At 44.4% G+C, this 16342-nt stretch overlaps 1 protein-coding gene across 1 annotated transcript in view; it reads right to left on the reverse strand.

The window, feature by feature from the left end:
- The window catches only part of EPB41L4B (erythrocyte membrane protein band 4.1 like 4B), a 316007-nt gene that overhangs the window by 134279 nt on the left and 165386 nt on the right, over nucleotides 1-16342 (reverse strand). Inside the window, exon 3 of the mRNA XM_088445740.1 lies at nucleotides 1276-1318. Within this exon, the coding sequence (XP_088301866.1) occupies nucleotides 1276-1318 (43 nt within the window). The remainder of the gene's footprint in view (nucleotides 1-1275; nucleotides 1319-16342) is intronic.

The following is a 16342-nucleotide window of genomic DNA, read 5'->3' on the forward strand; positions in this document are numbered from 1 at the left end:
AGACGTGGTTGTTGACCACTTCATACCAAGGCCACTGGGGCACTAATATGGAGTTGTTCTCATATTGCTGCTATAACAGCCTCCACCCTCCTGGCAATACTTTCCTTTAGATACTGGTACATGGCTGCTGTCATTTGTTACCATTCAGTCACAAGAAAATTTCAGAGTGTGAACACGAATATTTGGTGTCCCAATTCACCCAAAAATATTCAATAGGATGGTGTGAAGGTCAGTCATATCCTTCCATATGAAATTCATCTATCCATTTATCGACCTATCTTAGGGGACTGTCATACTAAAACAGGAAAGGACCTTTTCCTAACTGTTGACACAAAGTTCTCTAGAATATTATTGTATGCTGTAACATTAGGATTTTTCTTCAAATGGAACTCTGGCTCTGAAGCCAAACCATGAAACATAACAACAGACACTGACGCCTCCCATCAAATCTGTGGAAATATTTGAACAAATGTGGGAATGGGATCTTGAGATATTAATTGGTCAGGAAGAAGAGGTGGAACTGAGGTGGGAAGGGACATTGTCATACAGGCAAGGTTCAAGAAACTTGTGTTCACATTTGCAGGCCATGACCTGCAAATCTTCCAAAATGTGTCTGTTTGAAAGTGTATCTGTATTGCGCCTGTTAAAGAAAATTGCAAATACACTCTGATAATTAAAACTTCTCTTATATGAGGTAATACACTTTGTTTAGAGATCATATCATCCCCACTCCTCTTGAACCTGGTTGTGCATTGATGCTTTCCCAGCAGACCAAGAAGCTAGAAAAACCCAGCAGCTTCTCCAACATTATTATGTACTGATTGGTAATACAATTACAGGTCCCTTTCTGTCCTTAATTATTACTTCTCTAACCACAGCAGTCGGATCTTGGGACTTCATATATTCTCTGTATTATTTTTGTAAATATCGCTTCTGCATCGTGGGTGTGCTCTTTAAACCTTTTTTCTGATTTGTTATAACCTGAGTGTCAGCCCCAACTAGAATTACTCCTCCATCAAACTCTACAGTTGGCAGTATGCATTCAGTCACGAAGCATCCACCAAACACATATTTGTCTGAAAGACTGCCAGAAGCTGGATTTACACTGCTCCAGAAACCACCTGCGAGAGCTTTACACCACTTCAGCCGATATTTGGCATTGCACATGGTGATCTGAGCATGCTCGGCCATGTAAACCCAATACATAGAGTTACAGACAATCAGTTGTGAATAAAAGTAAAAGTGATAGAAACCAGTATATTTAATGTTACTTACTTTTTATTTGTTTCTTTACAGGTTTCGTATGGTCCAGCCAATGCTTAAAAGAAAACAAAAATATATAAATCATCATGCCACTCTGAATACATTAATCATAAAATTCTCTTCTATAATTACATTACCAAAGACAATTTAAATTGGGCTGATTCAGAACCGCAATACTGATTGGGTACTTATTTAAAGTATGACGCATGAGGCAAAGGTTTTTACAAATCTATACTATGTTGCACTCCAAGTCTAGCTTATTGCCAAAAAGGCAGGGGAAAAAAAAAAAGTATATTCAAGGTTTGGCACTCCAGATAACAGAATATAGCCGCTGCCGGTGCCTTCACAGAACCAACTATTCAAAGCAGAAGGTGCGGCACTCAAGGCATAAATAAAAAAAATATTCAATGGCAGGCTTGATTTTTCAATGTTTCAGTTACTGTCGTCAGGAAATATACAAAATACAATACATCCATACCTTTATAAAGCTACACCACGTGAAACCGGATCCCCGGGAATCGGGACTGCACACCCGCCTGGCGTTTTGGATGACATCATTACACTATCTTGCTCTGACGCTCCCATACTGTGTTACTATCACCATATCTACAAAGCAGATACAGAAATGTTATTACTAGTCAGCGCAAGGAGTTGTTACACAAGCAAAACAATACAAATTCAATTAAGTATCTAATGAACTGCAGTTAAATCCAAAATAATACTTATTGTGACAGGAACTCTCCTTTAGGCTTAACACATAAGATAAACTTAGTTATAAAAAGCTAGTGAATGAGATGTTTTCATTTAACCCTTTAGAGTATAAAATATTAAGGCGTACTATCCATCACATTGGAGTAGTTTTCTAGCACGATCACCTCCCCGTAATTGCGGTGGATCGTGATCGATCATTCTATAGCGAAGACTGGACAGAGGATGCTTACATTTGGCAAACTGCCGAGCTATAGGCTGCTCGCTGGAGCCAGTGCTCAGTGCATAACGTATTTCCGATCTATGCGCAGTCATGCGCGCTTTTAATTTTCTCTCAGTTTTTCCTATGTAGCTTAAACCACATGGCATAACTAAGTTTATCTTATGTGTTAAGGCATAAGGCGAGTTCCAGTCACAATAAGTATTATTCTGGATTTAACTCCAGTCCATTAGATACCTAATTGAATTTGTATTGTTTTGCTTGTGTAACAACTCCTTGTGCTGACTAGTATTAACATTTCTGTATCTGTTTTGTAGCTATGGTGACAAAGTATGGGAGCGTCAGAGCAAGCTATCAGTGTGATGACATCATCCAAAACGACTGCCGGGCGGATGTGCAGTCCTGCTTCCCGGGTATCTGGTTTCACGTGGTGCAGCTTATAAAAGGTATGTTTGTATTGTATTCTGTATATTTCCTGATGACAGTTGGAAAATCAAGCCTGCTATTGAGTTTATTTATTTATGCCTTGAGTGCGGCACCTTCTGCTTTGTATATCTGGTTCTGTGATGGCACCGGCAGCGGCTATACTCTGTTATCTGGAGTGCCAAACCTTGCTTCCACACTTGAACATGCAGGGGTGGGGGGGGGGTACTGAGTACCTAGAAACTCCCCCTGATGGACCAAATCCTCTCTTCACCAGCCATAATGGGGGCGGAGCCAATATGGCAATGATGTGAGGTGCCTGCCCCAATTAGCAACCTGCAGCTGCTGGATACAAGTAAGTGTGTACTGTGTTTGTGTGCATATATGTGTTTGTGCTAATGTATATACAGTAGGGGTGAGCGGGTTCGGATTTCTGAAATCCGCCCCCCCCCGATCCGAGGCCGATCAGAGTCAGGCTCGACTTTTCCCGCCTGACTCGGATCTGAAATCGAGGCAAAACGTCATCATCCCGCCTTCCGAGTCTCGCGGGTTTTGGAACCTATATAAGGTACCCGCGTCGGCGCCATTTTCTCACTCGGCTGTGGACAGTGAAGAGGGAGGGTGGGAGTAAGGGCTGGCTGGGCTGTGTAGTGTAGTGTAGTGCAGAGTAGTGTTGTGCTGTGCTGCTGTTGTCCACTACTTCAAAGTCCAGAGGGGCTGGCTGTGTTGTGCTGTGCTGCTGTTGTCCATAGGGGCTGTGTCCACTACTTCAAAGTCCATAGAGGCTGTGCTGTGCTGCTGTTGTTAATAGGGGCTGTGTCCACTACTTCAAAGTCCATAGGGGCTGGCTGGACTGTGTTGTGCAGTCAGTTCTCCATAGGGGCTGTGTCCACACCAAAGTCCTGTGCAGTGTCCCAGTCCTAAAGGGGTGCTGTAGTGTTGTCCAGGGGGTGCTCTGTCCATCAGGGGTGCTCCCCCCAAGTGCTAAAAAAATTATATTTTTTGTGTGTTTGTGAATTGTGTGCGCAGTAGCCGCACGTGCATCAACAAAGTAGTGCCAAGCGTGCGCCTCTGTCATAAGTAAAGGGCCGGCTGGCTTGACCATTAAAGGGTGCTGTAACCCCCAAAGTACACTCCAGTCCACACCAAAAAAAAAAATATTTTCTGTGTTTGTGAATTGTGTGCACAGTAGCCGCACGTGCATCAACAAAGTAGTGCCAAGCGTGCGCCTGTGTCATAAGTAAAGGGCCGGCTGGCTTGACCGTTAAAGGGTACTGTAACCCCCAAAGTACACTCCAAACCAAAAAAAAAATTATTTTCTGTGTTTGTGAATTGTGTGCGCAGTAGCCGCACGTATATATCAATATAACATAAATGGAGGACCAAACTTTCTCCGATAAAAATAAAATAGGGAAAGATCAAGAACCAATTCCTCCTAGTGCTGTTGCTGCTGCTGGGAGTTGTTCATCATCCCAGAGAGGAAGTAGGAACATCACTACTTTTACTAAACAATTGACCCTCCAACAGTCCCTAGCGATGAGGATAAAGTACGACAGCAGTCATCCTGAAGCAAAACGTATAACTGAGGCCTTGACTGCTATGTTGGTGTTAGACGTGCGTCCGGTATCCGCCATTAGTGCAGTGGGATTTAGACAATTGATGGAGGTAGTGTGTCCCCGGGTTACAAATCCCGTCTAGATTCCACCTGCATCCTCAAAGCAGCAGCGACAAGCTTGCGTCTGTCTGTTAAAGGGTGGTGACACCCTCAAAGTGTGCTACACAAACAATAAAAATATTCTTCTTTTTTTTCTGTCTTTGTGAAATGTGTGGGCTGTAGCCGCTCCTGCATCCTTAAAGCAGCAGCGACAAGCGTGCGTCTGTCTGTTAAAGGGTGGTGACACCCTCAAAGTGTGCTACACAAACAATAAAAATATTGTTCTTTTTTTTTCTGTCTTTGTGAATTGTGTGGGCTGTAGCTGCACTTGCATCCTCAAAGCAGCAGCGACAAGCGTGCGTCTGTCTGTTAAAGGATTACATCGGTGACCGCATCCAAGTAGGCATGTCAGACAGTCCGTACCTGTACTGGCAGGAAAAAGAAGCAATTTGGAGGTCCCTGTACAAACTGGCTCTATTTTACCTGTTGCCCCCCCTCCAGTGTGTACTCCGAAAGAGTGTTTAGTGCAGCCGGGAACCTTGTCAGCGAAAGGCGTAGGAGGTTGCTTCCACAAAATGTGGAGAAGATGATGTTCATAAAATTAATTAACAACTCTTCCAGGGAGACCAGCCTCCAGAACGTACAGAGGGACCTGTGGTTCCAGCAGGGACGAATTAATACTCTGTGAGGATGAGGATGTACACACTGAAGAGGGTGAGGAATCGGTGGATGAGGAGGATGAGGATGACATCTTGCCTCCGTAGAGCCAGTTTGTGCAGGGACAGATTAATTGCCAGCTTGTTTTGTGGGGGCCCAAACGAACCAATCATTTCAGCCACAGTTGTGTGGCAGACCCTGGCGCTGAAATGATTGGTTTGTTAAAGTGTGCATGTCCTGTTTATACAACATAAGGGTGGGTGGGAGGGCCCAAGGACAATTCCATCTTGCACCTCTTTTTTTTCTTTGCATTATGTATAGTTTGGGGCCTAGTTTTTCAAACTGCCATCCTGTCTGCCACTGCAGTGCCACTCCTAGATGGACCACGTGTTTGTGCCGCCCACTCGTATCTCTTAGCATAGTCATCCAGCTACCTCGGTGCAACCTTTTGGACATAAAAACACTATTGTGAGGTGTGAGGTGTTCAGAATAGACTGGAAATGAGTGGAAATTAAGGTTATTGAGGTTAATAATAGCATAGGAGCAGAAAAACCCACAAATTCTGTGATTTTAGCTGTTTTTATGCTTTTTTAAAAAAAAAATACAGATCCAAAACACAAAACCCAGACCCCAAAACACCGAAGGGTGGTTTTGGCAAAACCAATCCAGATCCAAAACACGAAGAAAGATCCAGATCCAAAACACGAAAAGTGGCCGGAGCACACCCCTAATATACAGTATGTGTGTATGCATGAATTAATGTGTATACTGTGTATATATATATATATATATATATATATATATATACACACACACACACACACACATATATATATATATATATATATATATATATATGAGTGTGTATGTATATGCTTATATGTGTGTGTACTATATATGTGTGAGTGTTAGTATGATATATATATATAGATATATATAGTCAGGTGCATAAATATTGGGACATTGACAGAATTTTCATATTTTGGCCTCTATTCACCACCACAATGGCTTTGAAATGAAACAAACAAGATGTGCTTTAACTGCAGACTTTCAGATTTAATTTGAGGGTAATTACATCCAAATCAGGTGAACAGTGTAGGAATTACAATAGTTTCTATATGTGCCTCCCACTTTTTAAGGGTAATGGGACTATCAACTCAAAAGCTATTTCATGGACAGGTGTGGGCTATTCCCTCATTATTTCATTATCAATTAAGCAGGTAAAAGGCCTGGAGTTGATTCTAGGTGTGACATATGCATTTGGAAATTTGGAATCAGTTGCTGTCGTCTCTCAATATGAGATCCAAAGAGCTGTCACTATCAGTAAAGCAAGCCATCATTAGGCTGAAAAACCAAAACAAACCCATCAGACAGATAGCAAAAACATTAGGTGTGGCCAAATCAACTGTTTGGAACATTCTTAAAAAGAAAGAACGCACCAAAGAGCTCAGCAACACCAAAAGACCCGGAAGACCACGGAAAACAACTGTGGTGGATGACAGAAGAATTATTTCCCTGGTGAAGAAAAACCCCTTCACAACAGTTGGCCAAATCAAGAACACTCTCCAGGAGGTAGGTGTATATGTGTCAAAGTCAACAATCAATAGAAGACTTCACAAGAGTGAATATAGAGGGTTTACCACAAGATGTAAACCATTGGTGAGCCACAAAAACAGGAAGACCAGATTAGAGTTTGCCAAACAACATCTAAAAAAGCCATTACAGTTCTGGAACAAAATCCTATGGACAGATGAGACAAAGATCAACTTGTACCAGAGTGATGGGAAGAGAAGAGTATGGAGAAGGAAAGAAACTGCTCATGATCCAAAACATACCACCTCATCAGTGAAGCATGGTAGTGGTAGTGTCATGGCGTGGGCATGTATGGCTGCCAATGGAACTGGTTCCCTTGTAATTATTGATGATGTGACTGCTGACAAAAGCAGCAGAATGAGTTCTGAAGTGTTTCAGGCAATATTATATGCTCATATTCAGTCAAATGCTTCAGAACTCATTGGACGGCGCTTCACAGTGCAGATGGACAATGACCCGAAGCATACTGCAAAAGCAACCAAAGAGTTTTTTAAGGCTAAAAAGTGGAATGTTATGCTATGGCCAAGTCAATCCCCTGACATGAATCCGATTGAGCATGCATTTCACTTGATGAAGACAAAACTGAAGGGAAAATGCCCCAAGAACAAGCATGAACTGAAGACATTTACAGTAGAGGCCTGGCAGAGCATCACCAGGGATGAAACCCAGCGTCTGGTGATGTCTATGCGTTCCAGACTTCAGGCTGTAATTGCCTGCAAAGGATTTGCAACAAAGTATTAAAAAGTGAAAGTTAGATTTAGGATTGTTTAGTTTGTCCCATTACTTTTGGCCCCTTAAAAAGTGGGAGGCACATATAGAAACCGTTGTAATTCCTACACCGTTCACCTGATTTGGATATAAATACCCTCAAATTAAATCTGAAAGTCTGCAGTTAAAGCACATCTTGTTTGTTTCATTTCAAAGCCATTGTGATGGTGAATAGAGGCCAAAATATGAAAATTATGTCAATGTCCCAATATTTATGCACCTGACTGATTATATATATATATATATATATATATATATATATATATATATATGTGTGTGTGTGTGTGTTTAACACACATGTGGGGGGGAGTAGGATTAGGCTACATGTGGTGGGTGGGGTGGGGGGAGTAGGCTCCGTGTGGCTTGGTGGGGGCCTCTTAATTTAGTTGCCCCAGGGCCCCCACAAGCCTTAATCCGGCCCTGAACCTTGGACATTGTATACAGGAGTAAACGCATGGGCTGTGTGTAGTCCTGTTTGGGCACCCGTCACTTTTTGCTGACTTTATTTTTTGCAAACTTGCACAAAGCACGATAGCATGTTGTAAAGCCTGTTTCATATTAAGTGCAATAAGGAAAGATTACCCTAAAAATTTTTTTTTCAATATGGCTAATTAGCCACAGGACCCCTTTATACACATACACTTTCCTATCGGAGATATTCTATCAGAGAGCATTCTGTATGACAAATGACTTAAGGATGAAACTGAATCCCTCTCTGCAGAACTTATATTTAAAGATTTAATACGGCTTAAGAAAAAGGAAATTGATTTTTATTTACACAACTTATCATTAAATGATTATTATAAATTAAAAAAAGGTCCCAAGAGGTTTCAGAGTCAGGAATTGCCCGACCGTAGGACGACATGACCCAAACATTTGTGAGTGCTGGGTTGAAATTTTAAACAAATGTTCGCTTGATTTGCTTCTCTAAGTATTTGAACAATCATCGAAAGAATTACAGAAAACCAAGGAGAAAATTTACGCTTGAATCTATTCATTTACCTGTCTTAGAAGCTGATCAAGACACCAATTGGGCTGATAAATTAAAGATCCAGATGGCCCAGTATAAACTTGATCTTATCAGATTTAATTAAGAAAAATCCTGCGGCGTGCCCATCCCCTCCTTCCTTGGAGCGGCTTTTCCACTTCTCCCCTGGGAGCCGGAGCTGCGGCTGCTGCTCTGTCCCTGGTGAGCGCGCCCGCTCCTCCCCCTTCGCTGCTATGGAAGCAGCAGCCATGACCAGCTACTACTCTATCCCCAGCCCACTGAGCCTGCGGCACCTTCGCCTTCTCCTCCCCCAGCGCGGCTACACTCACACTGCCCTGTCCCCATTCCCTCCTTCCAGCCACAGCTTCGCCTTTGTCCGCCCGTGTCCCGATCACTGTTGGCCACAGTGATCGGGCATTGTACAGGGAAAATCACTCACACATTTTTATATAGATCTATCTATTATATATTATAATGCCTTTATATTAAGGTTGAATAGAGAAAAACTGAAATCTCCATAGAGAATTCCGAAGGGGGGGGGGAGGGTGTATGAGGGGATACACCTCAAAAGCAATTGGAGGTACTGGGCTGAAATTTGGCACAGATGGGTACAACTGTCGCTCGGTGCTGCATGCAAAATTTCAGGGCAAAAACATAAAAGATGAGGATTTGGGAGTAATCTAAAGTTCCAATTGTCACTTTTTTCTGACATTCTCAATTAGGACAACTTTTCTGCTGTTCGCTATGGGGGATTTTTGGGAAGGCATAACTTAGGGTAGGTGGCAAATTTTAGACTTGGGGTTTGTTTTATTAGGTAGCTATTGTTCCAGAATAGGGCCTTTTGGGGGTCAGGTAATAGAGAAAGTTATAGTTTTTAAACTATTACCTCACAAATCCGCCATTATACAGATAGGAAGTTTCAATTCCTTGCGCAGCCTCAGTATGAGCCTTCAGCAGGTGTGGCTTCACTTGGGTGTAGCAATATGGCTGAACTCTGCGGCAGTAGCGGGGGCTGGAACCAGGGGGAAGGAAGCCAGCGTTTGCTGCAGCCGAGATGCGGGGGAGAGGGGGCAGGGGTTAGCGGGCGTCACCTGCGGCTGGGAACAGGGGACGGTAGCGGGCGTTAGCAGTGGCAGTGCGGACGACAGTGTAGCAGGCATTACGACCCAGGGGAGGTAGCAACACACAGATGCAGGTGCAGATCTGGAATATCCGTAATACCTGCATCTGTGTTTAATAAAACAAACACAGAAGCACGGGCAAGATAAGTGAGACCAGTCTGTGTTTCTGTGTTTAAAAATAAAACCTGTGTAAAAAAAAATGGTGTGGCCCACTCCCAAAAAAACACAACCAGCTCCGGGCTTTGGAACTCCAGAACTGGTTGTGCTAAATACAGGGAACAAATAATGTAGGGTCCCCCGCATGAAGCACAACCAGTACCAGGCTCTACAGAACCAATCCTGGTTGCCATAATATGGAGGACAAATGACGTAGGGGTCACGTATTAAGCACAACCAGCACTGGGCTCTGAGCAAGTCCTGGTTTTGGAAATACAGGGGATAAAAATGGGTATTTACCAGAACCAGCACCGTACACTTTCTAGCTGGGGGGTGATTCCACAGCCAGGGGAGCCCTTTCTCCATGCCCCCCAGCCAAAGCATCACCCATGACAGCTAGTCAGCCAAGGCAGGGGATCCCTGGGGAGCTGGGGACCCCCCAATAATGGGAACCTCCTCGGCAGGGCACTCCAGGCCCAGGCTGATATCCCGGGGCTATCCCCGGCACCCCTGGGCGGTGGGTGCCGGGTTGATTGTGTAAAGTGTGGTGCATGAAAAGGTTAAACTACAGTTCCAGCAAGCCTCCCCCGCATGCTGGTACTTCGAGAACCACAAGTATCAGCATGCGGGGCATTACCGGCCTGCTGGTACCTGCAGTTCCACAACAAAAGCAATATTAAAAAAACCACAGAACACACACACACACCGTAGAAAAGTAAATTTATTTTAAAACATACATGCACACACACATGCATGCACACTATCTCACATACTCACCTATGTATCCATGAAGCCATTCTGTCCTCTTCTCCAGTAAATAATCCAATGGAGTGCCTGTAATAAAAAATCCATACTCACCTCCTATGCGTGGATCTGTCCTCTTCGTTCCAAAGTAGGCAATGCAGGGTCTTGGGGAAAAAAATGCAATTATGCAAGTCACGAACATTAGTAGTGTCCTCTAAGGATGCTACTACCCGAATGACAGCTCCGCTGTGGAATTTCAGTCCAGAAATCTCGGTGCGGAGCGCTCATTGGCTTAGAGAGGCAAGCCATCTGCCTCTCAGCCAATGAGCGGTTCTCACCAATGACTTCAATGGTAAGAACTGAGCGTGCCCTTTTAAAAAATGGCGCCTCAGCGCCATTTTTTTAATTAAAAAATGGCCGAAGCGAGCCAATCAAGGCTCGCGACGTCATCGCTCCGCCCCCTCAGCTGGCTTATATAAAGCCAGCGCGAGGCGACATCCAGTCACTCAGTCCATCGGACGGGTAGCTGGAGAGAAGACCAACGGAAGCAAGAGGACGCCGGGAAGTCCAGGATGGGCGGCGGCCATGCAAAAGAGCTTAAAGGCCACTGCCCTACAGGTGAAGATACCGTGGAAGTCCTGGGGGAAGTGAAAGCCATCAAAAAGAGCTTAAAGGCTGCCACCACCCAGGTGAATTTGTGGAAAAAATTTAATATTACAACAAATAATCTCTTTGTGTTATTTGAATATTTATTTTGCAGGGGTACTATAGGTACCAGCAGGCCCTTAATGCCCTGTCTGTCAGTACTTGTGGGGGGGTGCTTGCTGGGATCTATAGTACTACTGAAAAAGACAATATATTTTAATATGCACCACACTACACAATCAACCCAGCAACCACTGCCCTGAGGAGAGGGACCCCTTTATTGGGGGGGTCCCCAGTTCACCAGTGATCCCTAGCCTGGGCTGACTAGTGGTCAGGGGTGATGCTTCAGCTGGGGGACCCGGTGACAGGGCTCCCCTAGCTGTGGCAACACCACCCCACTAGAAAAGGTCCAGTACTGGTTCTGGTAGATACATGGGAACCCTAGGCATTTTTCCTTGTGTATTTCCAGAACCAGGACCAGCTCAGAGCCCAGTGCTGGTTGCACTTAATATGGGGGACCCTTATGTCATTTGTCCCCTGTATTTTGGCAACCAGGACTGGTTCTGAAAAGCCTGGTGCTGGTTGTGCTTCTTACGTGGGACCTCCTACGTCATTTGTCCCCTGTATTTAGCACAACCAGTACTGGGGTTCCAGAGCCATTTTTTTTACACAGGTTTCATTTTTAAACAGAAGCACAGATGGGTCTCACTGATCCCGTCCATACTTTGTTTATTTATACAAAGATACAGGTATCATGGCTCGTTCAGATCCGAGCTTGCATCAGTTTGCTGCTACCTCCCCCGGGTCCTGCCGCCTGCACCACTGCTAACGCCAATGAGTCCCAGCCGCAGTTAAAGCCCACTATCCCCCGGGTTCCGGCTGCTTCATTCCCCCGAGCCCACCGCCACTACCACCTGCACTGACCTGCCATCTTGGTGCACCCAAGTGAAGCCACAGTGAGTACACCTGATGGAGGCTCCTACTGAGGCTGCGCATCAAGTTGAAACTTCATATCTCTATAATGGTGGATTTGTGAGATAATAGTTTCAAAACTATAACTTTCTCAATTACCTAAACCCCAAAAGCACCTACCCTGGAACAATAGCTACCTAATAAAGCAAACCCAAAGTGTAAATTTGCCCCCTACCCTGAGTTATGCCTTCCCAAAAATCCCCCATAGAGAACAACAGAAAAGTGGTCCTAATTGAGTGTCAGAAAATACTGACAGTTGGAAATTTTAATTACTCCCAAGCCCTCATTTTTTATGTTTTTGCCCTGAAATTTGGCATGCAGCACCGAGCGACAGTTCTACCAGCCCATGCCAAATTGCAGCTCCGTACCTCCAATAGCTTTTCAGGTGTAGCCCCTTAAACACCATGCCCTCTTGGGATTTCTCTATGGAATTTTTTTTTTTCGAGAGGACCCCTACGTCGCTCGTCCCCTGTATTTTGCCAACCAAGACTGGCTCTGATTAGCCTGTTGCTGGTTGTGCTTAATACAGGGAACCCCTACGTCAATTGACCCCTGCTATTAGCACAACCAGCACTGGGGCTCCAAAGCCTGATGCTGGTTGTGCTGTGGAGGCATGTGATTTTCTTTTTATATTACACATTCATTTTTTAAAACAATACATGGATGGATCTTAAAAGATACAGGAAGGGGATGCGCTAAACTACTATAGTCTGGCTAAATAGTAGCAGCTTAGTGTGGTAAGGGCAATACCAACCATTACTAAAAATGCATATAGAGAGAAAGGGCACTAAGCACATACCATAGCCCTATGCCAATAATACAGGATTCTGTAGAGAATAATAAATACAATACGTAGAGTAAAAGAAAGGGTCGTACTCAATCTAAAAATAAATATGATGAGTTTATTTAGAATAATAAGAGTATACAAATCGCTATCTGCGATAAGTATCGGTAAACAGTTTATGATGACTAAAGAAAAAAAAAAGATTCAATTAAAAGATATAATCTAATACCATTATACAACATAACACATGTGCAATTATGCAACATACAGTGTCACTGAGTGATACACTTGAGGCGTTTTACTCCCTGTGTTATAGGTGGGAAATACTGGGCCACTACTTAATGGTCAATAGTTAATAATACTTATTGGTCCGGTGCGCTTAATAGAATATAGTTAGTGTAACCAAGCACATATATTAATTGTTCCACACTAAGTCTTTCTGCCAATTGTAGGGGGCACATAGTAGTGTTGCTGCAGAGGTGGTGCGGTGGGCACAAGTTTTAATAAAGGTGGTCTGTACCTTGTGTTTCAATAGGTAGTCCTGCTGTGTTGGGTGACCTTATATTTCCATGTTGACTCCCTCCGGGGAGTAGCGGTGTGTCACCAAGAGTTCCAGGATGCAGGAGGTGTGCCGGCAGACCGCCAGAGACAGCTGTGGCGTGAGCTGTGCGGCTCGTGTCGGGATTGATGTATACGCAATTGACGCGTTTTGCCTGTAAGGCTTCTTCAGGAAAGCATGGATTGATCTCACTGATATGTCCATGCATCTGTGTTTTATTGATTTGATTTTCTCAGGTGCATGTCCAGCACCAGTGAGTCCCTCTGTCACCCGCTGATGCTTCTGGGCACGCCCATTGCTTCCACTGCTCTGCACCCCCACTGCTGCCACTGCCCCATGCACCTGCAGCCTGCCCCCAATCAATCATTCTGTAACCCATTGCATAGGTCCTCCATCCGCAATGCATTACTATCAGGTTCTAGCGAACATCCAGTAGCATGCCATTTCTCTGAGTTTAAACACTCCGTCTAGTTTACGTTACAGAATGATTGATTTTATCCCCCCGCTATTACGTGGAGGCGATCGCGCAAAAAATGATTACAGCGAGAAGCTTATTGGATTGTTAAACTTGATGTAACATTCCCTAGGGGTCTAAATGAAAATATCTCTTACACTAGTTTTTTGTAATCAGGCAGCTAATAAGTCCATTATTATTATTTACCATTAGACAGTATGTAATTGTTCTGGTAGTATTTACATAATCAGTTAGCTTATGACAATGAGGCAATTTGGAATCTTGTAGTGAACAAGTTTATTATCTATATTTTGCCATCTGTCAGTAAGTATTTTTCCTGGCAGTAACTTAGTATGTGGAGATTTTTCCGATATTTGTATGTTATTAATGTGGTTTATTGAAGTTCCTGTTTATTCCTGTAGCTATGGTGATGGGTGGTCACAGAAGGAGCGACGCCGTGCGATTTCAGCGCGATGACGGCATTCAAAGGGGACACCGGGCGGGTGTGCAGTCCCAAGCTGGAGTTCCGGTCTTCACTGGGTACAGTAGTATATAAGGTATGTGTTCTATGTTTATTTGTTACTTTTTCCTGACAACAGTTTATAAAAACTGAAACGTTGAAGTTGCCAACTGCCTCTGATTGAATATTTTTTTTGCTGCCTTGAGTGCCACACCACCACTTTGTGTGTATATATATTAGAGGTGAGCGGGTTCGGATTTCTGAAATCCGAACCCCCCCGAGCCCCCCCGATCCGAGTCAGGCTCGACTTTTCCCGCCTGACTCGGATCTGAAATCGAGGCAAAACGTCATCATCCCGCCTTCCGAGTCTCGCGGGTTTTGGATCCTATATAAGGTACACGCGTCGGCGCCATTTTCTCACTCGGCTGTGGACAGTGAAGAGGGAGGGTGGGAGTTAGGGCTGTGTAGTGTAGTGTAGTGTAGTGCTGCTGTTGTCCACTACTTCAAAGTCCATAGGGGCTGGCTGTGTTGTGCTGTGCTGCTGTTGTTAATAGGGGCTGTGTCCACTACTTCAAAGTCCATAGGGGCTGGCTGGACTGTGTTGTGCAGTCAGTTCTCCATAGGGGCTGTGTCCACTCCAAAGTCCTGTGCAGTGTCCCAGTCCTAAAGGAGTGCTGTAGTGTTGTCCAGGGGGTGCTCTGTCCATCAGGGGTGCTCCCCCCAAGTGCTAAAAAAATAATATATTTTCTGTGTTTGTGAATTGTGTGCGCAGTAGCCGCACGTGCATCAACAAAGTAGTGCCAAGCGTGCGCCTGTGTCATAAGTAAAGGGCCGGCTGGCTTGACCGTTAAGGGTGCTGTAACCCCCGAAAGTACACTCCAGTCCAAACCAAAAAAAAAATTATTTTCTGTGTTTGTGAATTGTGTGCGCAGTAGCCGCACGTGCATCAACAAAGTAGTGCCAAGCGTGCGCCTTTGTCATAAGTAAAGGGCCGGCTGGCTTGACCGTTAAGGGTGCTGTAACCCCCGAAAGTACACTCCAGTCCAAACCAAAAAAAAAATTATTTTCTGTGTTTGTGAATTGTGTGCGCAGTAGCCGCACGTGCATCAACAAAGTAGTGCCAAGAGTGCGCCTGTGTCATAAGGGCCGGCTGGCTTGACTGTTAAAGGGTGCTGTAACCCCCAAAGTACACTCCAGTCCAAACCAAAAAAAAAATTATTTTCTGTGTTTAGCCGCACGTATATATCAAATCGATATAACATAAATGGAGGACCAAACTTTCTCCGATAAAAATAAAATAGAGAAAGATCAAGAACCACTTCCTCCTAGTGCTGAAGCTGCTGCCACTAGTCATGACATAGACGATAACATGCCATCAACGTCGTCTGCCAAGGCCGATGCCCAATGTCATAGTAGAGGGCACATACAATCCCAAATGGCAAAGTTCAGGAAAATGACCTTGAAAAAGACATTTAAATCAGCTGAAGAGAAACGTAGACTTGCCAATATGCCATTTACGACACGGAGTGGCAAGGAACGGCTAAGGTCGATCCCTAGTATGTTCATGACTAGTGGTTCAGCTTCACATGACAATGGAAGCCCTCCTCCCACTAAAAAAATCAAAAGAGTTAAGCTGGCAAAAGCACAGCGAAGAACTGTGCTTTCTAAGAAGATATCACAAATCCCCAAGGAGAGTCCAAGTGTGGTGGTGGTTGCGATGCCTGACCTTCCCAGCACTGGACGGGAAGAGGTGGCTCTTTCCACCATTTGCACGCCCCCTGCAAGTGCTGAAAGGAGCACCCACAGTCCACTTGCTGATATGCAAATTGAAGATGTCACTGTTGAAGTACAACAGGATGAGGATACTGGTGTAGCTGGCGCTGAGGAGGAAGTTGGCGAGGAGGATTCTGATGGTGATGTGGTTTGTTTAAATCAGGCTCCGGGGGAGACAGTTGTTGTCCGTGGGATGAAAAAGCCCATCACGGTCATGCCTGGGCAGAAGACCAAACATTCCACCTCTTTGGTCTGGCAATATTTCTATCCAAATCCGGACAACTGTCTTGCCATATGTACCATATGTAAAGGTGAAATAAGTAGGGGTAGGGACGTCAACCACCTAGGAACATCCTCCCTTATACGGCACCTGCAGCGCATTCATAAAAAGTTACTGTCA

The sequence above is a fragment of the Taudactylus pleione genome, unplaced genomic scaffold, assembly GCF_031769625.1.
Source record: "Taudactylus pleione unplaced genomic scaffold, aTauple2 ptg000386l, whole genome shotgun sequence".
NCBI lineage: Eukaryota > Metazoa > Chordata > Amphibia > Anura > Myobatrachidae > Taudactylus > Taudactylus pleione.